A 26,985-nucleotide genomic window follows, 5' to 3' on the forward strand; every position below is an offset into this window, starting at 1 on the left:
ATAAAAATTGTGCAAGTATTTGAGTCAGTCTTATATAGCCTAGCCTGGTCTTAGATTTTCAATGTAGCAAAAAATTACCTGAAACTCTTAATCTTCCTGCCTCTCTGCTTCTTGAGTGCTGGATTATAGGCTAGTTGCAGCGTACCTGGCTTTAAAATACCGTGTTCTTAAAATAAATACCTAAAAAATAGATATCTAGGGAAATATGCTACTTACAACTCTGGTAAAAATGATTAAATTTCATAGAATAAATTTACCAATAAATTGCATGAAGAAAGTGTAATATGTGAAGGAAGTGAAAGAAATAGAAAGACCTAAGTGTTATTTTCCTTGCTGGAGCAAACTGGTATGTATATCCAGTATAGAAAAAAAAAAAAAAACTGTGTGTGTCTGTGTGCGTGCGCACATGTGTGTTTTTTTTTCACATGTGTACTTGCATGTGCGTGCCTATGTATATGTGGAAACCAAGGGTAAACTTTTGGTTTTGTTCCTTAGGTACTGTCAACCTTGGTGTTCTATTTTTATTTATATATGTGTATGTATGTGTGTATGTTATGTCAGTATGCCGTGTGTGTGTGTGTGTGTGTGTGTGTGTGTGTCCAGAAGAGGGTGTCAGATTTCTTAGAACTGGAATTCCAAGTGGCAGTGATCTACATATGATTCTGGGTGCTGGGAACCAACCTTGTGTCCTGAAAGAGCTATTTTTCTTTAAAAATTTTTTTTTTTAATCTTGTATGACTGTTTTCCCAGTAATTGTGTTAGTGTACCATGTATCACATGTATTCAGTAACTGAGCAGGCCAGGAGAGGTCATCAGATTCCCCTAAGAACTGGCGTTACAGAGAGTTGGAAGCAGCCTTGTGAGTGCTGGGAAATGAATCTAGGTCCTTTGCAAGAGCAGCCAGCAGTCTTAACAGATGATCCATCTCTTTAGACCTTGTATTTTGTTTTTGCTCATGAGACAGTGTCTTTGACTAGGATCTGGGGCTCACCAGTGAGGGTAAGATCAATGGTCAGCAAGCTCCAGGGCATATCTGCTTGCCTCTACTTTGCTGCAAGAAAATCACAAGCATTTACCACTATGCCTGACTTTTATGTAGGTGCTCGAGCTTCAGGTCCTTATGCTCATGCTTCAAGCTCTTGACCAGCTACCAAAACCAAATTTCTTAAAAAGGAAAAATGAACGAGCCATTAAGCTACTGAGACGAGGTCACATCATGTTGACCTGGGGTTGTTTCAGGAGAGCTAATCTGGAAATGTCTCACTTCACAAGAATACTGAGTGTATTACAACATGTAGAGAAAGGGTTAGTTAAGATTGCTTGACATTGTGATATGTGTTTGGAAGAAATGTGGTTTGATTGTAGACTAACCCCTCCCCCATGAGTGAATTACACTTAGGTTAAAGGTTAAAATGTAACAAGACAAATCAATGACCAAAAACTTAAAAACTGACAAAATAAGTATTTTGTGTATTCAGTGTATAATTTCTACACAGTGAAGATCCACACAAAATCAGTAGAATAAATTTTGAAGACTCACTAATTTTCAGTTGAATAGTTAATATCCTGTATATTATTGGTAATGCTTCTAAAATGACCAGAAAAATAATCCACCAGGAAATTTGGCAAAGTTTAGAGCAAGCAGTTTGTAGAACAATAAATCCACATGGGCAGGAAGCACAAACTTGCAGTAATAGAGAAATTCAGGGTTTGTGGGGGTCATGGCTGCAGGAGGACCCCAGCTCCTGCCTCAGCTGCCAAAGGGCTCCTTCCTGTCTGGTAGTCTTTATCTTCCAGTCTTCTGTAGTCTTTATCAGTTTTAGAGAGCTTTAATTTTATTGCAGGGACTACTTTTTGTTGTACTACATGTTTTCATTTGGGGGTAAAAAAAAAAAAAAAAAAAAGTGAAGTCTAGAAAAGACTTTTTATGTTGTCATGAGTATGCACGGTTGGGTGGGTAATGTAGCTTCCAGTGCAAATCTATAAACCTTTCCCTGCTTTCTGCTTTCTTTTCCGTGAGAGAAAGTGCTCTTTGAAAACCCACTATAAATCTATAAATCACGCCGGGGCCAAGAATGCTTGGGGATTGTTTTGAAACAGTAAGCACACTCCTAATCACAGCTTCAATATTGAATGTGCAGGGCAGGGTTCTAAAAACACTTAACTTGAAGAACTTTCATAGTACAGTACTATCCCCAAATAGGATAGTATATATGCCATCTTCCATGGATGTAGAGTACCACAGAGGAAATGGGATTTAACTGAGCATCCCTAGAAATAACACTATTTCCAGATCCCATTTTAATAACATTTAATTACAACATGTAACAAATTTGCCCTTTGGAATTACCTGGTGTTATTCAGTAGTTTGTAGAATTGTTATAGAATTGAGTCACCACCACCACTATTCAATTTTAGAACTTTTTTAAAATTAAAATATAATCTTTTAAAAAGTAAAGAATCTTCATATTCAGGCTGAAAACTCCTCAACATCTCTGTGGGTAAAGAATAACACAGTGCAAGAAGCCACATGTGCTGGCTTTCATAATTCTCTCTGGAGCTTGGTAAAGATGTTTCATTTAGTTTTGTTGTCTGTAGGGTAGAGGAGCCAATTATCTTGTTTGAGCCTGAGGAAGTAGTGTTGAGAAAGATTATTTTGTAGTCACAGTTGTCTTGAGTCTGTGCTGCTGGTTTGCAGGGCACTAGCCGACATGAATAATGATGGAAGAATGGATCAAGTGGAGTTTTCCATAGCCATGAAGCTTATCAAACTGAAGCTACAAGGATATCAGCTCCCCTCCGCACTGCCCCCTGTCATGAAACAGCAGCCAGTCGCTATGTCTAGTGCACCAGCATTTGGTAAGTCTGAAAATGAATTGGTTCCTATATTTTGTTGTATGTTTTAAGAATGGATATTTTCCCTTTCTCTCTTCAGAAGCAGTGAAATTCTTGGCAAGTTTTACCTAAAAATTGACAGCCTTCAGAAAAAAAAAATGCTGTCCACATGGAACCCGAGGGTGAAAGGTCATCACAGTGGAGAGGTGTATTCCACCTGGGTGTAAGAGCATGCCCGCACTATGCTGCAGCTCTGTCTCCTGGCTCTGGTTTTCCAGAGTTCTTGTTACTCCTTGTACCTAGTTCCTTTGGATTGTGATTTCGTTGTTTTTTGTTTTTTTCTATTTTATTTTTCAATCCTTCCTTCCTTCCTTCCTTCCTTCCTTCCTTCCTTTCTTCCTTCCTTCCTTTTTTGAGATTATAACATTTCAGTCTTCTCTTACCCACTCCAAACCCTTTCATATATCTCTCTTTATTTTCTTTCAAATTCATGACCTTGTTTTTTAGTAATTGTTTTGTGTGTATGTATATATTTCTAAATATGTAAATATAACCTACTCAGTCTGTATAATGCCACTTACCATGTAAATTTTCAGGACTAACCACTGGGTAACTAGTTGGTATGCTCTTACCTGGGGAAGATTATTTCTTCCACTCTCTGCATTCCTTAGGTTCCTGTAGTTCTTTGTGTAGGGTTGAGGTCTCCTGCTTCTCCCCCTCTGCCCCACCTTACACTTTATCGTGTCTACTGTTATTGTCTTGTTCAGCTCATATTTAGGCAGTCATGTTGGTGAGACTTCATGGGTGCAGCTTCTGACATTTCCAGGACACACAATCTCACAGCAGACTCCTGCTCCTCTGACTCTTAAAAGCTTTCTGTCTCCTCCTCCACAATAGCTAAGCTTTAGTGCCAGAGCTGTATTGGATCTGTTGGGACTGGATTCCACAACTCTGCATTTTGATTGGTTGAGATTTTCTGTTAAGGTCTCCCTCTGTTGCAGCGACTTTCCTTGATGAGGGTGAGGACTGCACTTATCTGTGGATATAAGGACAAATATTTAGCATGTGGTTAGGATTATGTTCATTTAGTAAAGGGCAGCTATAGCTTCTCCAAGATGCATGACTTCTAGCTTTGGGTGTTTGACTAGGTTTCCAGTACCAGGTCTGATTACCCTTCTTTTGAGTGTGTCTTAAATCCAACTAAAGAGCTGTTGATTACCACCAATATATATATGTCACTATTTCATTCTTAGTGTTGTTGAGCTAATTGTTGTGGTTTGTGGGTGTGTTAGTTGTGTAGGACTGTTGGCTGAGTTCCTTCTTTGGAAGCTTGCATTGTTTTCCTACACCTAAAGGTTCAAAAACGTCTGAACATAGTGCTAATAAACTTTTAAAACAGCCTATGAGGGACATTACAAATTCAGTCATGATACTATACATTGTCTTTCTTTGGGGGGCCTTTGGCTATAAGGCTGTTTTTTCTATGAGGAAAATGTGAGCTTGGGGAGATCATTAAATTAGTAGGACAAGGGTTTAGGAGAAGAAACACAAAGTTGTGTGTGAGCAAAGTCGAGGGAAGAGCACGAGTGAACAGTGTAGTAATTGCACTTAGCTTGCTGTTAGTCAGCCTGTGCAGGTACTGAGCCTGTGCAGGTCTTGGTACTGAGTCCTTGAAGGAACTTACAGCTAATTGTTTTGGACTTACGAGTTTCAATACTTAAGGCATGTTTGGTTTTCGTTTTGGACTCCTCCACAAAGAGACTACAAAGTAGGAAAAAGATCCATTGAAAAATATGTTCCATTTCTTCTTTTTCTCCTAAATTTGGGTGCAGTTCTTTCTCTGAAACTTAATTTGTTTTCTCTTTCTACTCTGATTTTTCAGTGTCATCAACATTCTTGTTCTTTCTGGGCTCACTGCTTACTGTCTAACAGGTGTTTGTATCCCTTGCACTGCTACCAAGGGAGCCCTTGTATTGCCAGCCTGAGCCTGCAATCAGCCATAACTCTTCTTAGGCCTTTTCCTGGTTCTTCTCACCCTGTCTTCATCACATCAGCATACTCTATAAACTGATTTCAGGAGAATAAACAAACACGGCAGGTTAAAAGAAGTGAAAAATACAGATGTCCATCACGTTTACTCAAAGGGCTAGTGATTGCTAATATTTCTAGTCCCACTGTCAGCTCCATTTGTATGGTGATACCAGCAAGCTCATATTAGCCTTGTTTTGGAGAGGAGTTAAACAGTCTTGTCACTGAGTCTGAATAAGTGAGGTGGGTTGGGAAAGTCATCCAGTGTTAGAGAGGAAGTGTAGTGAAGGCATGTGGAACCAAATCTTGGTGTGAGCTGGGGTGGTGGGTTTGAACAGGAATGGCTCCCAAAGACTGCCGTGTTTGAATGCTTGACTGTAAGGAGTGCCACTAGTAAGAGTATGGCCTTGGAGGTGTGACCGTGGAGGTGAGCTTTGAGGTTTCAGATGCTCAAACTATGCCCAATCTCCTGCTACCTTTGGATAAAGATGTAGAACCCTCAGCTCTTCCCTAGCACCATGTCTGCATGCAGGCTGCCATGCTTCCCACCATGATGATAACAGATTAAACCTCTCAAAGTGTAAGCCAGATCCAGCTAACTGTTTTCCTTTATAAAAGCTGGCATGGTAATGGTGTCTCTTCACAGCAGTAGAACCTAAGACATGTGGCACTGAAAGCTGGAAAAAGGGAAGACACTGCATAATGGAGCCTGAGGAGCATGCATAGGAAATGCTGAGTTCTCATAAATCAGGAAAGGGTTTCAAAAAGTGATGGAGCCACTGTTTGACTTGTTCCTGGAATATGAGGCAAGAATGGGAGAGGAAAGTGGTGACTGAAGTTGACCTGTGGGCAGATGACTTTGTGAGTGACTTTGAGGTCATTGGAGTGTTTGAGACCTGTGTTGGGGCTGGAGGATGGCTTGACTGTGAGGAGATGGTCAGCTGAGCTGTTCTAGCACTATATAGAGCAGAAGGCCCCAGTGCAGGATTCCAAGAATTAAGAATAAGTACCATAGAAGGTAATGGCATCCACAACCAGCCTCCAGTATATATTTAACCAGAAAATCGTTCCTAGCACTTGAGAGACAGAGGCAGGAGGGTTGCTGCCAGGTCAAGGCCAGCTTGGCCTGTATAGTAAGTTCTAGGCCATGCAAAGATACACAGAGAGACCCTGTCTTAGCGGGAAAACTCTCATTTGATGAGAGTCTTTGCAATTGGGTTGTTTTGCTTTTGTTGGCTTGTCATACTGGAGATCAAACCCTAGATCCTGCTACCTTAGTCAGGTGTTCAGCCTCAGCTGTGCAGTGGGGATAAAACAAAAACTGAGCTGGGAATGGTGGCACAGGCTTGTAACACCAGGGTCTAGAGTCTAAGACTCTCACAAATTTAAGGCCAGCCTGGGCTGCAGAGATAGTCTCAAAGCTTTTGCCTTTTTCTTTCTCAAAAATGGCAGAACTCTAATATAAAAAGAGTTTGGAGACCTAGGAGACTTAAATTATGCTTTTGCCAGATGGTGATCTTTTTTTTTTTTAACTGTTACCTAGTTTTGTGTAGTCTTTTTGATAGCAATTTTGAGATATTATTTATTATAAGATCTTTCTCAGCATCATTTTCAAGATTACTTTTTTTTGAGATAGAATTTGAAGCTCTAGAGATAAGGTGTCTTAGAAGTTTGCCATTGTCAACTTTTGAAAGTCTTAAAAGATTTAGCTGTTTTTTTTTTTTAAACACACTGAGTGTAATTTCATACAACTGTCAAGTATCTGGCAACAGAATTAACCTGATACACATTAATATAAGTTGACAAAATTAATCTTGGTTCAGGTGAGATGTGTGATGAGGTAGTAATTGTGGGTATGGCCTGTAAACCAACCCACTAGATGTCTGGGAAGAATAAATTTATACCTGAGTTAGAAATTTTCTTCTCTTTGGACTGTCAATGCTTATAGACGTTGTTAGTATTGTTTTTCCAAATGAGGAACTGTACTTGGCATGTAGCTGAGGACCAGAACATGTGCTTAGCATGCTTGGTCCTGGATCCATTCCCTAGCCTAAGGGGTTGAGGGGAGTTTTTCTCATTGTGTAAGTAATAGATACCAATTGAAAATGCAAAAATAATTGAGAAAATATGCAAAAATCACTATCCTATTACCCAAGGACAATCACTGAGTCACAGTTTTTGAGAAAGGGCTTTAGTTGGTAGTGCAGGCTCACCTGGAACATAGTATTCACCTGGACTGGCATCTAAGTCCTGATCCTTCTTTAGCTTCTTGAGGTCTGAAAGAGCCCCATTTAAAAAGTACAGGAGTCAGCCAGGCGTTGTGGCACATGTCTCTAATCCCAGTACTCAGGGATGCAGAGGCAGTTGGATCACTGTGTGTTGGAGGCTAGCCTGGTCTACAAAGGGAGTCCACGACAGCCAAGGCTACACAGAGTGGGGGAAAGTACAATAGTCATGTTCTATTAGGACAAGGGGCTGCAAGGGGGAGGGAACTTGTGTGAAGCTTGTATGGGAGCTGGAGTCTAAATCCCCCAGAGCCCATTGTAAAGATGAGCAGGTGTACAGGCAACTGTGGTTCCCACACACAGAGGGGCAAGTCCGCTGCAACAGGTGACCCTGCCTTAATAATGTGGAGAATGACCTGTGAAGACACTCAACACATGTATTCACACTTCGCACACATGCATAACCATAGGGGGAATAAAAATAAGACAGAAATGTGTTAGTGTGCCACAATGCAGGAGTCACAAGGAGGAAAATTGTCTATCTGGTATAATTGAGAAACAGAAGCCACAAGGTGATTGGTAGCCATTGCTTAGAAAATAGATACAACCAGTCAGAGCACTGTGTGTGTGAAAGCCTCTGAGTACTGCATGTGAGACCTGCAGAAGGCCTGAAAGATCTGGGGGAAAGTGTTGGGGAAATGGTACAAAGACTGGAAATTCCAGAAAGCAGTACTCACATACAAACAAGTAACAGAAAGGTTTGAGTCAGGTTGTCCTACACCAAGTTATTTTTAGAAAAATGCTATACAGCTGCAGTCACCCCACCTCTGTGGACAATGATGCCACTCCTTCAGACCAACCACAGGATGTCATGGACATGATACAGGGCTTCAGAGACCAACTTAAACATCCCAGAGGTGAGGGGGCAGGACTCAGCAAAGATTGGGCAACAAACTTTATTCTAAAAACAAAAGGGAAGCTAGAAGCAATTTCAGAGATACTATTCTGAAAAGAAAGAAAACCTTTTTTTTTTTTTTTAAATTAGAAGCAAATGAAACAGTAGATAAAAAAGACTCAAGAAACTGTCAGATACTGCGATTAAAAAAAAAAAGAAAGTTGGATAGGAACTCATGAAGAATCTCCCACCAGGGAACAAAGCAAACTACAGTGAATTCAGGACCATTCATTATCTAGAAATGGAAAGTTTGAAAGAATATGTCTAAGAATACTGACTTGAAAAGACCAAGCTTAAGGTATATTCTACTTTAAACATATTTGAGCACATAGAAAAAGTAATCACATGGTTAGCTTCAGATGATGATGCAGTGTTTTGTTGTAAAAGAAAACTGAGTAACATATGTAGGATTCTTAGGGAAGGAATGAGCCAAGGATTTTTAATGTCCTGAAAAAGTGATTTTCAAGGTCTCAAGGATATGCCAGTCTTCACATCTGTTCTATTGCCTAGTCATGCATTCACTCATCCACTATTCTGTCTGTCCATCTACCTACCTTCTCTTTCCTCTGTCCACTGAAACGGTCTAAAAATAATGGTTGATCCTAGACTGTGGACTAGAACCAGCATTTCTTGCTACAGGATAGCAGAATTTCTTGGAGAATAAATCTGGTTGTAGATAAAATATCCCTGATGAACTTGGAAGGTGTGTTCTTTGACAATGGTCAATTAGGAAGCTGTCAGGGGACAGTAGAGTGGTGACAAGCAGCTCAGAGTGCTCAGGCTGGGCTTGACCGCATGCCTCTACTCCCAAGTGCTAGGATTATAGGCCGTGGGACCACTCTCAGCTACACCTTACAAGAATGTTTTGCCTTAGAAAACTCGTGAAGCTGTTAAAGAGGGGACAAACACATAAGATAAGAGCTTTTGTTTTAGTTCCAATATTCTTTTGTTGGTTAGAACATATTTATAAAGAAATTTCTCTCATTAACTCTTTGGTTATTAGTAGGTGAATTATATATTGGAGAGGCAGGTAAAACGGCTGATTTATTATTCCTATTATTATTATTATTATTATTATATTTGGCTTTTTGAGACAGGGTTTCTCTGTGTAATAGTTCTGGCTGTTCTGGACTTGCTTTGTAGACCAGGCTAGCCTTGAACTCACAGAGATCCACCTGCCTCTACTACCCTAGTGCTGTGATTAAAGATGTGATCCATCATGCCCCGCCTTATTTTTTCCTTTAAATTTTTCTGTAAGCTTTATTATGTTTTAAGAACTTGCAAATAAATAAAAACACTACACAAAAATTAACCAGACCCAAAATCTATATAGTATATTTGTTGCCTCTAAATTTACTGCCATTGCTGTTTTATTTATTTTTTTATTTTTATTTATTTTTTGCTGTTTTGTTTTAAAATAAAATAAAAATTTGAGGCCCAGGCTGGCCTCAAACTCTCTATGTAGCTGAGGGTTACCTTGAAACTTACAACCATCATCTGAATCAGAGGATATGGTTCTCTGGAGTTCTGGGATTATAAGCAGGTGCCTCCACACTTAGTTTGTGTGCTGTGGTGGCTGAACCCAGGCCCTCCTGTGCACTAGGAAAACACTACCAACTGAGGCACATCTCTGACCCCAGTGGTTTTCTTATTGATCTTTCTCCTGATGAATCCGCATTCTAGCTGAGTGTATAATCTTGTTATTCCCTAAAAAAATAGTGTGATTTATAGAGAAAACTGTCAACACTGACAAGTGCACCACAAGAGCAAGAGAGCTCAAGGCCTTGTGATTTTGACATAAAGTTTTGTATTTTCCAGCCATTTAACCTGAGGGTATGTGTATTTAAATCTGACTGTCTGTCTGTCTATCTATCTATCTATCTATCTATCTATCTATCTATCTATCTAGTGCAGTGTTGAGGCAGAACTGTGTGTAAAAGCCAAGCAAGCTCTTACAGAAGCTGTGCTGTCAGCCCTGTGACTATTTTATGTGGGGATATATTACATCTGGGACACGAGTTTCTTCCTCTAGTACTGGGTTAAATGTCAGTTAACATTATCATGTGACTGGCTGAGTGTTATTGGGGCTTTTTTCTTCTAGGTATAGGAGGAATTGCTAGCATGCCACCCCTTGCTGCTGTTGCCCCAGTGCCAATGGGCTCCATCCCAGTTGTTGGAATGTCTCCACCCTTAGTATCGTCTGTCCCTCCAGCAGCAGTGCCTCCCCTGGCTAACGGGGCCCCTCCCGTCATACAGCCTCTGCCTGCATTTGCTCATCCTGGTACGTGCCTACGTAGAAACTTGTTGCTACCACTTACATTTTGTTATTTTTTGTTAAATGTTTTGTCACTTTCTAGTTATACTTAAATGATATTTCATTATAGAGTAAGGGATTGTAAATCTTCTGGTTGATTCCTCATTTCCTCCCAGCATATGACATATATGGCATGAGAGTAGAAGGAGAGAAAGTGAATGTCACTTTGGGACTTGATATCTCTGTAGACAAAGAGAACCCCAATGGTGAAAGCCAAGAGCTTAATTGCCTTTCAAGGGCCTGGTAAGAGCAACAGACATTGAACAGTAGTTGAATATTTTGTATTTTCTTGTATCAGTTACTTCAACTTCTGTGAATTGCTAATACCTAAGCGTGTCCTCTATGAATAGAATTCCATGGTGAGGAAGAGTGAGCATTGTTGAACAAGTAGAATGAACTGGACAGAATGGGGAAGAGAGTCAACTGAATGGTCGTATATATTAAGCTCACAGTACTAAACACTTGTTTAATTGAAGGAAAAGATGTTGTTATTTTAGTTCCTGGTTTAGTTAATTTCATTTTGAGACTTTATTCAAAGTCTTTTCTATAATTAAAAAAGCATCAACTGTAGATATAGATAGCCTTAGTCTAACAAATCATAATGAATTCATGGCAATATGGGATTCCTTTTAAAAGGTGTTTGGGTATATCTGAGTAAATGCGATAGTGTCAGTAGCATAAGTTTTAGCATTGTATTTGTGTCACTCTTGCTGCACCTGAAGCAGACTGTACTTATATATGTGTGTGTTTCAAGTGAGAGAAAAAAATCTAATGAGCCTGTTCTGTTCGTCCCGTGCAGTCCTTCATGTAAGGCTGCAGATATGAAAGCAGCCAACATAGCATAGTTTATGCAACTGTTCTAGTGGAATAAATGAGCCCACATGCTCTGTCGTGGGTTTTTTTTTGTTTTTTTTTTTTTTTTTTTTGTGCTGTGACAAGCGTTACAAGACACTAGGCAATGTCTTATGGTAGAGGCTCTGCTTAGGCTTTCATCAGGCCATGTAAGAATCACACACAGATCTGGGCCTCCCAGCATCACAGGATATATAGCCAGGACCAAGCAACCTGTGACTTCTTGGTTGCTACGTCTGGAACTAATATTTTAGTTCATTTGATGGTAAGAAAATGGAGTCTTACTTGGAACAGTACTTATAGAATGAAGAATAAAATTTTATGGATGTCAGCACTACAGCTCAGCTGATTCTCAGAAGAACAGTCATGGAATGTTTTTGGCAAGAAGACAGAGTAAAGGGGAGTAACTGGGACTCCATACTGGAGAAGAAGTCGGGTGCCCACTGCTTCGGATTTTATGACTTGATGTTTAGATGTTTTAATCACAGGAAATATTTTTATTTTTATAGAATTAAAATTATTCAATATTTTATTTTTACAGCAGCCACATTGCCAAAGAGTTCTTCCTTCAGCAGATCTGGTCCAGGGTCACAATTAAACACTAAATTACAGAAGGCACAATCATTTGATGTAGCCAGGTGAGACTGCTTTTTTTTTTTAATGGGAAGTTACCTAAAGCATCATTTGATTCTCTTTAAATGAACTTTGTCCATGTTAACTTTTTTAAGATTTGTTTTATGGTTTGATGTTTTGCCTGCTGTACCTACATATATGTATGTACGTGCGCCACATGCCTGATCTCCACAGAGGTCAGTATTGGGTGTTGTACCTTCTGGAACTAAAATTACAGATGGTTATGAACCATCATGGGTGCTGGAAATTAACCCGAGTCCTCTGCAAGAGCAGCAAGTACTCTAAACCATTGAACTATCTCTCCAGCCCCCAGCCTTTATTTTTACCCTCTTTAATTTTGTAGAATGCTAATAATGCCTTTTAAAATTCTGCATAATGTGGTTAGAAGTCATCGCTTATTTACTTCAGAGATGACAAATCAAGAACATGCCATTTTCTTAATTTTTTTTTTTTTTAAACTAAAGTTCTGTAGTGCAGGTTGGTCGTGCTGCTCTGTGGTAGAAAGCTTGCCCAGCACATGCTAGGAATTGTGTTCATCACCAGCACCTGAAAAGACATAGAATTAGACAGACTAGATTGGACTCTGGGAAACAAGAAAAGCCAATTAGTGATCTTGTATTAATCATTTAAAAGTTATGAATTTTTATATGAGATTTGAACCAAAGTTGGACTTGCTTTTAATACAGTCACAATCTCGTAATGTGTCTGACATAGTAGAACAGTAGTAGTGAGCACCAATTTTAATAAAAGGAGTCATTCAGATCAGCGTTCACTGAGAGAATCTATACAGTCTGTTTCTTATTATCTTGTATTTTTTTTAACCTCATTTTTTTTCTAGAACTGAGATTTAAGCTCATTCATATTAAATTTTTTCTCTGTCTCAAGCTGAAGTTTCGTGTGTTTTTAACTTTTCTCACGTGATCCTGAATTCAACCTTAAAATTGCTTTATGATACTAGGATGACTAATTGAAGGTTAGCAAATATTAATACTTTTAGATAGTTGGGTTTTCCACATGGGCAGTGATCTTTTCAATAATGTAAACTTGTAACTTTTGTGATTGTGCTACCTAACTTTTAGGTAACATGCTTCTTAAATTCTCTGAGATGTGGCAGAAAGCTGTGGCTTGATAAGTGTAATCTGAAAGAGCGTCTGTGAGCACACCCGTTATCTGTGCAGTGCAGGGGCAAGACAGTTAGCTTGTAGGAAGTAGGCAGGAGCTGGAATCAGCAAAGCATTAGCCAGGATGAGAGAAGTGCTGCAGAGGCGCTTCCAGCAGAATCCACCCCGGTAAGTGTTTCCATTAAGAAACCCACAGGAATGAAAGGGGGTGAATTTGTACAGTTACTCTTCAAGTGCTTTGCATAGTGAGTGTAGCTACATGGGCACCACACATGTTAATAAATGATAACTAAACTTAAGTGTGTGCTTAAGACCACTGTGTGTGACAGGAATCTCTGTCAGCATGGAAGGAGATTACATACACAGACTTATCGTCTGCCTTCACGTGGGATGCCATCCCCTCTGTCTCTGTTGTGTTAAATTATTTGATGAGACACTAGACTCTTACCAACTGTCTGTGTCAGTGTGGTGCTTGTGTGCTGTGTGGCATCTGCAGAAAGAATTGCTAGGAGTATCTTGCCCAGGCTCACTGTTCGAGGGGTTTCCTCGGGTCAGTGTTTAGCACACTGGCGAGGAGACATTGGTGTTGGATTACAGTCAGGAAAGCGGAGCTTTGTCCATGACTGCTCCCCTGATTTGCCAGGACCCTGGCATATCCTATTTCCTCTCTGGGAGGTTTTCCATTTGCTTGGAATTTAAACCAGTAGGAAATATTTTACTTCGTTAAGAAGTGAGTCCCAGGGACAGTAAGATGGCTCAGATGGTAAGGGTGCTTGCCTTCAAACCTGAGGGCCTGGGTTCAATTCCCATTACCCACAAGGTGGGCAGAGAGATCCAATTCTTGCAGTTTGTCCTCTTGGCTCCACACATGTGCATGTCTTGTTTGCATTCTCTCTTTCACACATACACACACATACCCCTCAAATAGAGAAATAAATGGAAAAACAAAAAAAGAAATGGGTCCATAATTTTGTTGTAGAGAAAGATATGTATTTTGAAGTGTACTTTTAACTAAATAGAGTAATTCCTGAATGCTTATGAAAACCTGGATGGTATACAATGCCTCTGGAACCTTTAGATTATTGAATTATATATAGAATATGAAACAGTCACCTGATCTGTTGTTTCTCTTTCTATCTCAAAAAAACAAAACAGTTTGATTATTTTAAAGGCTTCCTTGTATGTGCATGTATGCCATGTGTGTGCAGATGCCCTCAGAAGCCAGAGGAGGATGTTGGAGCCCCTGAGTGGGTTATAGCAATTGTGGGCTTCGTGACATTGGTGCTGGCAACTGAACCTGGGTCCCCTGTAAGCAAGCAGTCTTAACTGCTGAGCCATCTCTCCAGCACCTAAGTTAACTCTCCTAAAAGATGTTTGTAACTTAAATGTAGTTAAGAAAAAGGTTAAAAAAAACACTGCAAATGTGGTCTAGTGGCAGGACCTTTGCCTGCTGCAGGCGCCCTGGGTTTGAGGGAAAAGGAAACACTGCTCACCGTAGACAGACAAGTTCTTGACCCTCAGGAGGTGTCTCTTACATTGTATCACCCTCTCCTTCCTCTTTCCCCACAGTGCCCCTCCAGCAGCAGAATGGGCTGTGCCCCAGTCATCAAGACTGAAATACAGGCAGCTGTTCAACAGCCACGACAAAACCATGAGTGGACACCTGACAGGTATTTACAAACAAAACTTTCGTGGAAAACAGTCATTGCTTTAATGACTGAATTTCTAGTGGGACAGCAGCAAACAAATGAAATACAATGGTGCTGTGAACAAAGCGTGTGAGCTTCTGAAGTGCCTTTGTGGGGAGGAGCCTGGTACCTGAGTCAGGCTTTGAGGCTCCATGCAGGGTAAGGGGTGTGGGATTAAGGAACTCTACTCTGGCATGATTGGTTGGTGCTCATTTCTTTGAATCTCATTTCTTCACTTATGAAAAGCTAGGAATTAATTTCTAGGATCTCAGTGGGTTTTCTAAAACAAATTGATTCTGTTATCCAGGTCAGAAGGGTAGAGAAGCATTTCAGATACCATTTTAAGTCTTTATTGTGAGCACTTAAAGCTACCGAATTGAGTACTGTATAGAAAGCATAATAGCAAATAGAGACCTCTCATAACTGTTCAGCCCTGACAAGTGTGAAAGGAAAGGAAAATGAGCTGACGGGGCAAACCGTTACACATAGAACACAAAATAGTTTTGAAGCATTTGAGACCTATGTACTCCTCTGGCAGTCAGAAGGGTTTTGGTGTGAGTGAGAAATTACTGCCTGTACCGTACACAGCTAAGCTTTACCTATGTGTGGGGCCAGGATACTGTGGAACCAGGAGGAGCCCGTCCAGAGCAGGAGTGTGTTCAAGTCCAACCCTATAAACCTCTTCTCAAGAGCAGTAAGAGTGGGGACCACGCCCTCCTTTGCCCCAGGCCTGCATGTCCCTGTTCATGGTTCATATAGCCTTGTGGCTCCCACCTCTGCCACCCTTGAGGTGGTCTGGTGGCTAGGTTCCAGGTTAAACTTCCTCTCTAATAAGGTCATGTCCAACAGACATCTAGAATTCTTCTTCATGCAAATGAGGCATTCGCAGCACCTTAGCCCCAGCCAGTGATGCACACTCACCCCAAAAGCCTCTGCCCACTCCGCAGAGGTTTAAATATCCCCCCTCGCTCTCACTCACACACACACACCCTTCCCCCAATTAAATGAGTTGTTCAATGAAGCCTGCCTCCTGAGAAGTCTGTTCCTACCTTGCTTTCCCTCTCAGGCCAGGCCATCAATCTGATCATGGGCAGTCAGTCATTCCTGTTAAGACAGGGGAGCAGAGTGGGAACAATGTGCAGTGGCAAAGGTGCCTCGTGCTGGAGTGCAGCTCACCCACAGATTGATGGCCTGACCTGTGTGGGTTCTTACTGCAATCCACAGCACAGAACACTTTACATTCTGGTTCTTCATACATTGTTTGCACTTTTTTTATGATCATACGTTTTACTTCCAGATGAGTAATTGGTCCTTATTTAAAAAAAAAAAAAGACTGGATAAAGGCTTTGGTCTGCCCTGCTCTTGAATCCTGTCTCCATGATAGATCTTAGCAGTCACCCCAGATAAACACATTCACCTAAAGAGCCAATCAGAAAATGATAGTCAGTTCTCTGCATACTCTGCTTTACCTAAAGTAGCAGCTCTCAGTATTTTTAGGAAGTGTGAACAGACAGACATATAGTCCTCTGCAGGCACTGAAGAAATACTCAGTAGTGGCATTTTGAATGGGTATGTTTGACATTGTGCTCCATACACATTCAATATTTCTTTAGAACATTGTTGGTATTAGTTGTAAGCTAATTATTTAATAGTGTTCCACTGTGACTTGCTTTAGAAATTCTTTCATGTTGAGATCTATTTTTTATGAATGATAAATGTATTGCCTATATCCTGAAGATATGACCTACACTCTTGAATATAGAACCTTTAAATATCAGAGGCAAAAACTAAGATTTGTGTATTCTAGTTTCTTCCAACAAGCATCTAAGGTGTAAATGTTATCTGTGAGCCAGACTGTTATGTAGTTGTTAAAGAATCAGGAATAAAAATTAATAATAGAGTATGTTTTAAAATGAGCTAAGCATTTTTTAATAAAAAAAAACAACAACACATAATTATGGCTTCTTAATCTAGTTGAGTACTTCTCAACTTTGCAATTGTAATGGTCTTGTACTATAAATACCAGTTAAAATAAAAAAACTTCAGGTAGTTTGTTTTTCAGTGACTTAGAGGAAAATCTAGGCTATGCTTGTACCTTCATGTTCACTGTTTAGGCATCCATGTTGATGAGCCTGAAAAACATATACATAGAAATAATATTATAGGACATGAGCAGGTTATAATTAGGACTGTGTTACATCTGTAGGTAACATGCCTGTGTATACACACCTGTAACAACAATTAGGGAAGAAAAGGAAGGGACAAATGATATTATAATCTCAAAATTAATTAAATAATAAATTTAAAACTTAATTATACCATGATCAAAAGCAACAGACAAATCAGAGAGCTTGTGTGGATGCTGTAGAAGTTCTGAGATCCTATTAATGCTTTCTCCTCTTCTCGGAGAGGAGTCTCTTTGCTTGGCTGCGTTCTGAAATGCGAGCATGCCATTTGGCCATTCATCGGTTGAGTATGAGAGCTAGCGCTAGTTGTCATTGGACACAAAGCCTCAGTCTCACATAATCACACTTCCTTCATGTGCTCAGGCACACTCCCGGACATGGAGGTGCAGAGTTGAGTTTGAACCTGAGATTTCAGTTGTCTCTGAGAACCTCCTGCAAGTGGTACTATTGAGCTGATGCCCCAGTATGTGCACGTGCTGCCACACAGAAGTTCTGCCTGGTCAAAGCTCAATTTTCTGGCATTCTGTTAAAATCCTATCTTAGTTGTTGGATGTATTTTGATACTCACAACAAGGGTTGCAATTTTACAGGTAGTTGTGATCTTCCAGGGCAGGGATTGCTAAGCTTTTCCATTAGGAGCAAGACATTCTTGTCCTCTGACAGAGCTGTGTGGATGTGTGTTGCCGTCTGCACTGCAATTGCAGTTCTTGCAGCTTTGCCACTTCATCCCCGAAGCAGCTGGTTTCATTCTTAGATGAGTAGGCACAAAAGAGTTTCAGTAGAAAGAAGCATGCCATCATTGCCAACTCCTGTTTTTCGTTATTTCTCTCATTTCAGAGGTAAAGAAACTTGTTTTACTGTATCAGGTAAAGACTGGTATCCAAGTGGCCTGGCATCTGGGCAGACTTAGTCCTCCACAGCTATTGTGCACATTTGATCTGCTGAGGATGCATACTTGGTTCTGTCTGTAATTCTGATGTGCAGAGAGCTGTAACAAGTATAAAGGGTGTTCCCTCAGACTCTGTTCTACTTTCATGTTGGAAACTGTCTGAATCATGTTACAGCCTAAAGAAAATGGGCAGCAAGCCTTCTTTGTTTCAGAATTCCATAATACCTTAAGACTGTGCATTAATCATAAGAATTGTTTAATGTTTAGTGCTCCCAGCACTCTCTGAATTGTTTGTATGATCACCAAAATAGACTGTTTACCATTCATTCACAAGAACCCCAAACTGAAAGCTGCCTGAATGTCACTGCAGTCTAGTGGGTAATTGTGTCACAATCACAATGATGAATTATACAGCAGTGAGGATATTCTGTTTTAAAGCCACATATGTTGGGCAGAGCTACCCAGTCCTAACACAGATGCACAGCACTTAGAAGCCGACTCTTCTTGCTAAGAGGCAGTCCTCAAGAAGAGGCAAATAGGCACTCCTGAGTTGCCAGGTGAATTCTGTTTGATGTCAGCTTAGAAAATGAATTCTGCAGGCTGGAGAGAGAGAGAGAATATAAATACATAAAACTCTTCAAAAAGAGTAAAAATGAATTCTGAAAATATATACATTGTACGTGTTTACATGTGTGCATGTGTGTGTTACTATTGTGTACTTTTCTGTCAAATAAATACATAACTAAGAGTTACAATATTGTCAGTAGTAGAAATGGCAACTATCCCCTGCTGGGTACTGTGCATGGGTGCTAAGCTCAGAATGCCCACGAGGCCCTGGAAATGAGCAAGCCCCTGAATGAGGCGCTGCCTCTCCCAAGGCCCTCATAAGAGAATACAACAAGCCAGCCACAGCCAGCCACAAACCTGCAGCCTCTTGCCCGTTAATACTTTTCCCTTTATTTTGGGACATCATGGCCTCTGCTCCTGGCTGTGCAAGAAAACATTAACTTCTGTGTTTCACAAAAAGGCGACATTTGGAAACTAACTAATGGAAATCTGAAGTTCATACATGAGAGAGGAGTCTTCCTAATGTCATGGCTGTGGCTTCCCATTTCCATGGTATTCCTGGGGCTACACCTGAAACAGTGCTACCGCTATGACTCATTTGGCTCTTCCTGACACTGCTTAAGCACTCAATCTGCTGTTACCATTTTTTATCTTATAGCTAAAGCTATTCCATGCCAGAAATGAAGATGTTTATCATTCTCTTAATAACATAAAACTGGTTTTTGAAAGGAAAGTTGAAATTCGAGCAACTTTTATGTGACCTTTACTCACATCCTTATCACACATGTAGGAAGGCATAGCATATGTGACTATGGTATTAGAGGGTTAAGGCTTCTTCCTCTAAGAGTCTCTGACCCTTCCCTTAATTCATGTGATGATGGCCATGACGAAATCAGCAGGTGGTAGCCGTGGCAGAAGGTGTTCAAGTTATAGCTATCAAGTCTCCATTTATAATAAAAGCCCAACACAAAAGAAGAGGGATACAAGGGATGTGTGTATTTGACGCTCTGCTCTTTCATGCACTCACTCCTCACTGGTCGTCTGTTCAGCTGAATTGGAGTATCCTGTGCTTTTCCCTTTGGCTGGAGCTAATTTCCTCACAAAACTCCTGGATACTGAGTGAAGTGTTGTGACTGCATGATTGCATAGAACCTGTGTGCAGCCTCTGGATCTCCATGATTCATCTTTGTGTCTTTTCTCTGGTCTCTGCTTAGGTCCCCAGGCAAGAACTATTCTCATGCAATCAAGTTTACCCCAGGCTCAGCTGGCATCAATATGGTAAGAAGTATGGGTTGTATAAAGTAAAAACTTACTTTGGGTAGTTTTCCCTCATGGGTTTTAGTTTTTAGTGAGCCATGATACTCAAAACAAGGACACGAATATTAACACACTAAGCCCCAAGAACTCAAGGCATAGCCTAACCATTTTTTTTTTCTTTTCTTTTTTTTCTTTTTTTTTTTTATTTTTTATTTTTTATTTTAAGTGCATTGGTGTTTTATCTGCATGTATGTCTGTGTGAGGATGTCAGATCTTGGAGTTACAGACAGTTGTTGTGAGCTGCCATGTTGACAGTGGGATTTGAACCTGGGTCCTCTGGAAGAACAGCCAGTGCTCTTAACTGCTAAGCCATCTCTCTAACCCTTGCCTAATAATTCTTAACACAAGGCAGGTTCTTTTTCCCAGTGACTTCAGGTCAAGCCTCTGTATTGTTTTACCCATAAATATTTAAGTTTATTTCTTTAACTAGCACCACAATGCCAGTTGTTCACCTAAATATTTAAGTAGTCATTCATTTCGAATTAGTGAGCTAATCTTCAAATGCCTTCAATTTCCATAAGCTAATAAGGTTTAGTTTTATTTGTTCAAAGGAGCGAAACAAACCTCTACTCATTAGATTATCAGTACTGGTAGCCAACCCAAAATGTCTCCAGACATTAGCACGTGCCTCCTGAGGTACCACATCGCTCCTGGGTATAAAACACTGGTCAGCTTTTACTTTGCTTTTTGCTCTTTGGGTAAGACCACGTTAGTGGTGTTACTGTGTGCTTTCTTTGAGAGGCACACAATGTCCTCGTTAGTGTGTGGCAAGACTGCTAATGGCTCATGATGAGTGTTGACCCAGCCGGGCAAGTTTTCTTACATTTAAAGGCTAACCAGGATTATTTACTTGTTTTGTTTATTGGAGACTGATTCCTTAAGAAGAATATCTCTTTTAGTTGTGTGTTGCTAGCTGCTTGGAAAGTAAACCTAGTGTCTGCTCCATATCTGCCAAGTCTTGGCTTTTGGTGAAGGGATTGATATGGCTGCTCTACAGGGGCCAAGCTGTAGCACGCTGCTCTTCTCTCCTCTTCCTTCTGCTGTGCAGTAGAGTCTGCCTTTTACTTAGAATAGACAACAATAAGTGGTTGCTACCTGTGACACATTCAGTCTTGAGGGCTGATATGAGCAGTGTCCGGAGGTCCTCTGAAACAAGTCTAAGTTGTAACATTTGTGGGGCTTGGGTAACAGTTCATTAGGTTGTTCTCATACTTTCTTATACTTTGCATTGATGACTCACTTCCTAAGACATTTGAGGCATCTCTACTAGAATGTTATATTTTCCTTCTTCCCCGTTAAAAACGTACTCTAGTTTTTCTAGCTCGTATTTAGCCAGTTTATGGGGAAAACAAATGTGATCCACCTTGGAGCAGCTGAGGGTGGAACATATAAAGAAGGTGGCACGGGTGGGTTTGTGGCTCTCTCTGTTCCCTTTAAAGGATGCGCAGCATCCGAAGAAGACAGAAGTAGTACAGAAAGCAGCCAGGTAGGGGGAGGGGGTGGACAAAGGAACTGTGAGGTTTAGGTGGCCCAGCTTCTGTATAGCACAGGGGTAGCTCTGCAACTGACAATGTTTGTTAGAAACACACAGAATCGGCTTCTGCAGAGAACAACTCCTACCCTGTGGAGATTACACCTTAGTGATAGTAGCCAGGAAACGTCTGAAGACATTTCGAAAAGAAGAGGACAGTTTCTCAGTTGGTTATCTTTGGCAAAGGTGCTGTTGAGCTTCTTGTTAATAAATGTATGTGCTCACATCTCCTGAGTTTGATTGAAAAATCAGCTGTTTACTGTAATTAGCTAATTGGGCAAGTTCATATTTAAGCCTAAAGGTGATTGGATTGCTAGAATGAGGAGGGAGAAATGGTTCTACTAACTCTAAGAAGGGGACTAGAGGCTGGAAAAATCAACCCATAGGTGAGTCAATGGCCAGTGGGTGGAATATGACCTCCTCCCATTGTGTTGATGGCTCTATTGTAAATACAGACGTGCCCAGTCATTTATATATTACCTATGGCTTCTCATCAAGAGCAAAATTTGGTCTGACAGGGCTGGTATGTCCTACAGACCATGAAATAATTTTCCATTTGACCCTTTCAGTCCTTTGTCGAGCAGGTGGGCTTTCAATATCATGAGAACCTGAGTCTACCATGTTTTAAGTGGGCTTGCAGAGTTGGAGAAGAGGATTGATACTATCGTGGTTAGCGTTTGTTAAATGCTCCCAACTGTATGGATTATCTTTTTTTATCCTTCCAGTAGTCTGAAATAGTACTGGTTCTACAACCTGGCACACAGAAAGATTCTATTTGGCTTAGGACCAGAGTAAGGAAGTAGATTTTACAAATGACTGGTGAACAGTAAGAGGCGTGCATTTTCGTGAACTGGATTGCATGAATTTTTTGTGGAATTAGGAATCTTTCTGACATTGATCAAGATGGAAAACTCACAGCAGAAGAATTTATCCTGGCTATGCACCTAATTGATGTTGCCATGTCTGGTCAACCACTGCCGCCTGTCCTGCCTCCAGAATACATCCCTCCTTCCTTTAGGTAAGTAACATTTAATTCTTGAGAGACTGCATGGATTCCAGACTTGGCTCTGTTTCCTTTCCTAGCGTGAAGATAGACTATCTATGAACTGAAGAATTTACCTTCGTTCAGTGTTGAGCCCGGCCCCACTGTATTCTCCAGGACACTGATGTACTCTGTACAGTGAAGTAAAAGCAGTCTAGTTCAAGACCAAGTTTGCTCATGTCTGTGCCCCCTGTTAAAGAAATTGTAGAAATTGTAGAAATTGTAAGCTCACAGTGAAAGAGACCCTGGATGAAGAGACATGTAGGAGATCAGGGTCACATCTGTGCATCCCACATAGTCAACAAGCGACCAAAGTGGTGGTGATGTAGAAATTTCTAATCAGGAAGATGATTTTTAAAATTGTCCTGGACTAAACAGACTCAGGAGATGTTGAGAGTGCCCCCGAGATCTAGTCAGGAGCGGCCTGCAGGGCTTCAGCCCGCAGTCACTGTCCCCCACCCACACCTGCAGGGTGTGCACACACATCCCAGAACGCTCCATTTACCCAGCAAGAGACAACTGTGATCGGAGTTTATGTTTGGAGTCCTCAGTTTCATGGGAGACTTGGGCACAGTCTCTGTCAAATGGAACTCCACAGGTAGGAAGGAGCAGGCAGCAGAATGTCACAGCTTCAGGGACCACTGTGAGAGAAACTGACTGAACATATCAGGGGCCTTTAAAAGGATGAGGGATTGGTTTTGTATTTGTTGAGACAGGGTGTGTCTGTCCTAGAACACACTGTAGATCAAACCGGCCCTGAACTCTTAGAGATCCACCTGCCTCTGCCTTCTGAGTGCTGGGATTAAAGGTGTAAGCCACCACACCTAGCTGAGGGATTATCTTAAAACAAAAGGTTAAGGGTGACATTTATTAATAAATGAGTTGATTTGTTTCCAGTCATAAGTGGAGTCTGTGTTTAGGAGGGACTAGATGGAGTTTCTGAAGGGGAAAGTGCTGATCCCAGGTAGCTGCCCTGTTGCTTCCCTTGGGGAAGCTGAGAATTACTTCCGAGAGTCGTGGTAATGCCCACCAACATTTACTGAGTGATGACAAAGGCAGCCCTCATGGGCTGTTCTAACTCATGTGGCAGTTCTAAGTGTTTCAGTGGTTTCGGGGAGCATGATGGCTTGGAGAGTGCTGGGGATCAAACCCAGGGTCCTGCACACGCAAGCATGGGCCACCACTGAGCTACATCTCCAGCACCCACATTCTGAGCAAGTGTGGCATTCGGGACCTGATGACATTTGATTGCCCATTTAAAAACTGTTTAGGAAGTGAAAACCCAGTCTTTCCTTCCTCCCGCTGTGACCGAGCCTGCTGCACGGTGTGCACCGCTGAGCCCTTGGTTCCTATGCCTGGCGCAGTGCCGCCACAGCTTCATGTGCTGCTCTTCCCTTCTGTCTGCAGGAGAGTCCGCTCTGGCAGTGGGATGTCCGTCATCAGCTCTTCATCTGTGGATCAGAGGCTGCCCGAGGAGCCGGCGTCAGAGGAGGAGCAGCAGTTAGAAAAGAAGCTGCCTGGTGAGCCGCCCTGAAGCCGATTAGCTGAGGGAAAACCGTGGCACAACACAGCAGAGATGGAGATGAATGCACTTAGTTTCTGCCATCTCACCGTTTTTGCAGCCGTCGTAGACGGGAGCAGGCACTTTCAGAACTGCTGTTGAGAATTTGTGTGCTCCCGCAGTGCACCTTTATTCCACTGTCTGACTGGAGTCTGATTACCTGCTGTGAAACAAAATGTCTGTTAAGGTGGTTTCTGGTATCACCAATGCAGTAGCTTAGAATTGGGGACTTGTAAACAGGAAGAACGTAATTTAATGTGGACTGATTTTTAAATAACCCTTATTTTCAATGGCAAATTAGTGTGTTATTTAGTCTGAGATGAGATGGCTCTGAATTATTAATGAGATGGTAATGAAACTAAGAAGTAGAGTTATTAATAAGTCTCTGTCTTAATTACTTCTCCCATGTCACTTGGCCGCCTTGGTAATGCTCCCCAGTTAACTGATTGGCTGAGCACTCTCTCTTTCAGCTGACTAAATTGCTTTTCAGTTATGTTCAATGATAAAGAACTTATTGTAACTGATCAATGAGCAAGGCTATGTGTTAAGTATAGTGGAAATGTAAATATTACTATGATTATATTCTCAGGAATACTATATTAGGTTGGGGAGGTTGTTTTCTGAGACATAAGAATCTTGGTATGTGGCTCAAGCTGGTCTGGACCCAATAGCAATCTTCCTACCTGGTCTCGTGCATGCTGGGATTACAGGAGTGCACCATCACGCTTGGTTTCTGTAAGATTCAAAGCACCCAGAGAAAGGAATCATTGAAGCAGCTCTCCAGAGATGGGGAAAGTGTGTGCATGCTCAAGCCTACCTGTGGTTGGCTGAGAAGAGCAGGGTGGGAAACACTGCATAGGAGGAGTCAGGGCTGAGTGGGGTTTACAGATGAATCATCACTATGTATGTGGATCCTGTCATGTTCTCAGGATGGTGGAGATAAGGTGTCATAAGTACAAAAATTCTTAGATGTAGGATTATCTTTTTCTGATGGCAGTAAACATTCACTTATGATTTTAAACAGGAAAGGACATTGTCAGGATATTTTGGCTTTGCATCATAGGGACCTTGGACAGTTCCAGGTTGGTTTGTATTGTAACTGTGCACCTCAGTTTTTCTTTGGAAATGTGTTTTTCATCGTTGATGTCTTTTTTGTCTAAAAGTAACATTTGAAGATAAGAAGCGGGAGAATTTTGAGCGTGGCAATCTGGAACTGGAGAAGCGCCGGCAGGCCCTCTTGGAGCAGCAGCGCAAGGAGCAGGAGCGTTTGGCTCAGTTGGAGCGTGCCGAGCAGGAGAGAAAAGAGCGGGAGCGCCAGGAGCAGGAGCGCAAAAGACAGCTGGAGCTAGAGAAGCAGCTAGAAAAGCAGCGGGAGCTGGAGCGGCAGAGAGAGGAGGAGAGAAGGAAAGAAATCGAGAGGCGAGAGGTGAGCGTGTGCAGCTCCGGCAGCTGGGGTCCAGATTCAGGCGCTAGCTCTTCTTCCTGTGAGTTTCAGCGTATCCAAAACTGCTCAGTCCGCACCACCATGTATTCCACAACATCCCATGACCCAGTGAGCTCCTGTTCCCCAGCCAGGCCTCAGCCAGTGCCTGGGAATTGCTAACTTATGTGCTGCCTTTATTTTCCTGTTCTATAAAAGTGGTGAGTTAGGTGCCAGACCCAGATAGGGGAAGCTGTTTCTTGGCTTTCTTGTTTGACTATATCGCCACAAACGCAATGCCACCATTCTCCCATGTGAACCAAATGTAAAGTTTTTTCTTATTAAAAATATTTTGGTTTCATCTTCTAGTTATTGCTTTAGAAAAGGTATGACTCAGTGGCCAGCTCTTTGATCACCAACCCCTGACAGGTGCAGCCTTCCCAGGCCACAGAGAAAGATGATGCAGCCAGTCCTGATGAGAGCTGATTAGCTAGGGTCAGATGGAAGAGGAGGATTACCTCCCCTATCAGGGAACTAGGGAAGGGTATAGGGGGAGAAGAGGAGGAGGGTGGGTGGGACTGGGAGGAGACGAGGGAGAGGGCTGCAGCGGAGATACAAAGTGAATAAACTGAGATAGATAGATAGATAGATAGATAGATAGATAGATAGATAGATAGATAGATAGAGAGATAGAGAGATAGATAGGTAGATAGATAGATAGATAGATAGATAGATAGATAGATAGATAGATAGGTAGGTAGATAGATAGATAGATAGATAGATAGATAGATAGATAGAGAGATAGAGAGATAGAGAGATAGATAGATAGATAAACTTTGAAAAAAAGTATGTAGTTCAAGCAAATATATTCAGATACTGACAGGGTTTTATGTTCATTTGTTTGGTGCTAGGTATTGAACACAGCAGTGTGTAGCACGTGTTGATGTCACTGGTTCCAGGGCGTTACAGTACAGCTGAGAATGTCCTAAGTCACAGTCACATTAAGTTCCATGCGCGCTACCTGCAATCAGCGTGGACTAGGTTGACACTTTGAAACCATAGCTTTCATGGTTAAAGACAAATGAGTTATTAGGAAGGTGGAAACAGGCTTTTAAAGCTTGAGATGTTGTCTTAGGGTTTCCATTGCTGCAACAAATCACCATGACCAAAATGCAGGCTGGGGAGGAAAGGGTTTACTCTTCTTACACTTCCATGTTGCTGTCCATTCCCAGTGGAAGTCTGGACAGGAACTTACACAGGGCAGGATCCTGGAGGCAGGAGCTGATGCAGAGACCTTGGAGGAGTGCTGCTTCCTGTCTTGCTCATATAGAACCCAGGACCAGCAGCCCAGGGATCCAGGGATAGCACTACGCTGGGCCCTTCCCTGTTGAAATGACTTACAGCTGGATTTCAGGGAGGCTTTTCCTCAACTGAAGTTCCTTCCTCTCTGATGACTCTGGCTTGTTCAAGTTGGCACACAAACCAGCCAGTACAGATATGTTTAGAGGTTTAGAGTGTTCCTGATGTGAAAATCTGAATTCAGAATGCTTTCAAATCCAAAGTTCCACTCAAACAGTTGTAGTTGGGATTTTATATTAGGGGCAGTAAACCAGTGAGGCTCATGCAGACACCTCAGGGATGGTCCCCCTTATCCGCTGGATGAGGGAGGCGTGAAGAATCGGGCTCCAGGGTGAAGGGGCTCTGTCAGTTCCCCTCTGTTTGTAGGCCCAGTGTTAGGCAAGTTCTGAGAATGTAGGATGTTTCGTATTTAGAAGCTTTTCAGACATTTCTAAAAAGAACCCTTGAAGAGCGTCAGAATTA

The 26,985-nt window shown here is 41.5% G+C and overlaps 1 protein-coding gene across 2 annotated transcripts in view; it reads left to right on the top strand.

Annotated features, from left to right (window-relative positions):
• Itsn1 (intersectin 1) overlaps positions 1–26,985 on the top strand; it is a 173,147-nt gene that overhangs the window by 59,291 nt on the left and 86,871 nt on the right. For both annotated transcript variants that reach the window (XM_055614891.1, XM_055614892.1), the window contains exons 5-12: positions 2,699–2,859; positions 10,145–10,324; positions 11,751–11,847; positions 14,533–14,633; positions 19,508–19,571; positions 22,022–22,159; positions 23,591–23,703; positions 24,908–25,170. In XM_055614891.1, the coding sequence (XP_055470866.1) occupies positions 2,699–2,859; positions 10,145–10,324; positions 11,751–11,847; positions 14,533–14,633; positions 19,508–19,571; positions 22,022–22,159; positions 23,591–23,703; positions 24,908–25,170 (1,117 nt within the window). The remainder of the gene's footprint in view (positions 1–2,698; positions 2,860–10,144; positions 10,325–11,750; positions 11,848–14,532; positions 14,634–19,507; positions 19,572–22,021; positions 22,160–23,590; positions 23,704–24,907; positions 25,171–26,985) is intronic.

The sequence above is a fragment of the Psammomys obesus genome, unplaced genomic scaffold (genome assembly GCF_907164565.1).
Source record: "Psammomys obesus unplaced genomic scaffold, mPsaObe1.curated_primary_1811, whole genome shotgun sequence".
Taxonomy (NCBI): Eukaryota; Metazoa; Chordata; class Mammalia; order Rodentia; family Muridae; genus Psammomys; species Psammomys obesus.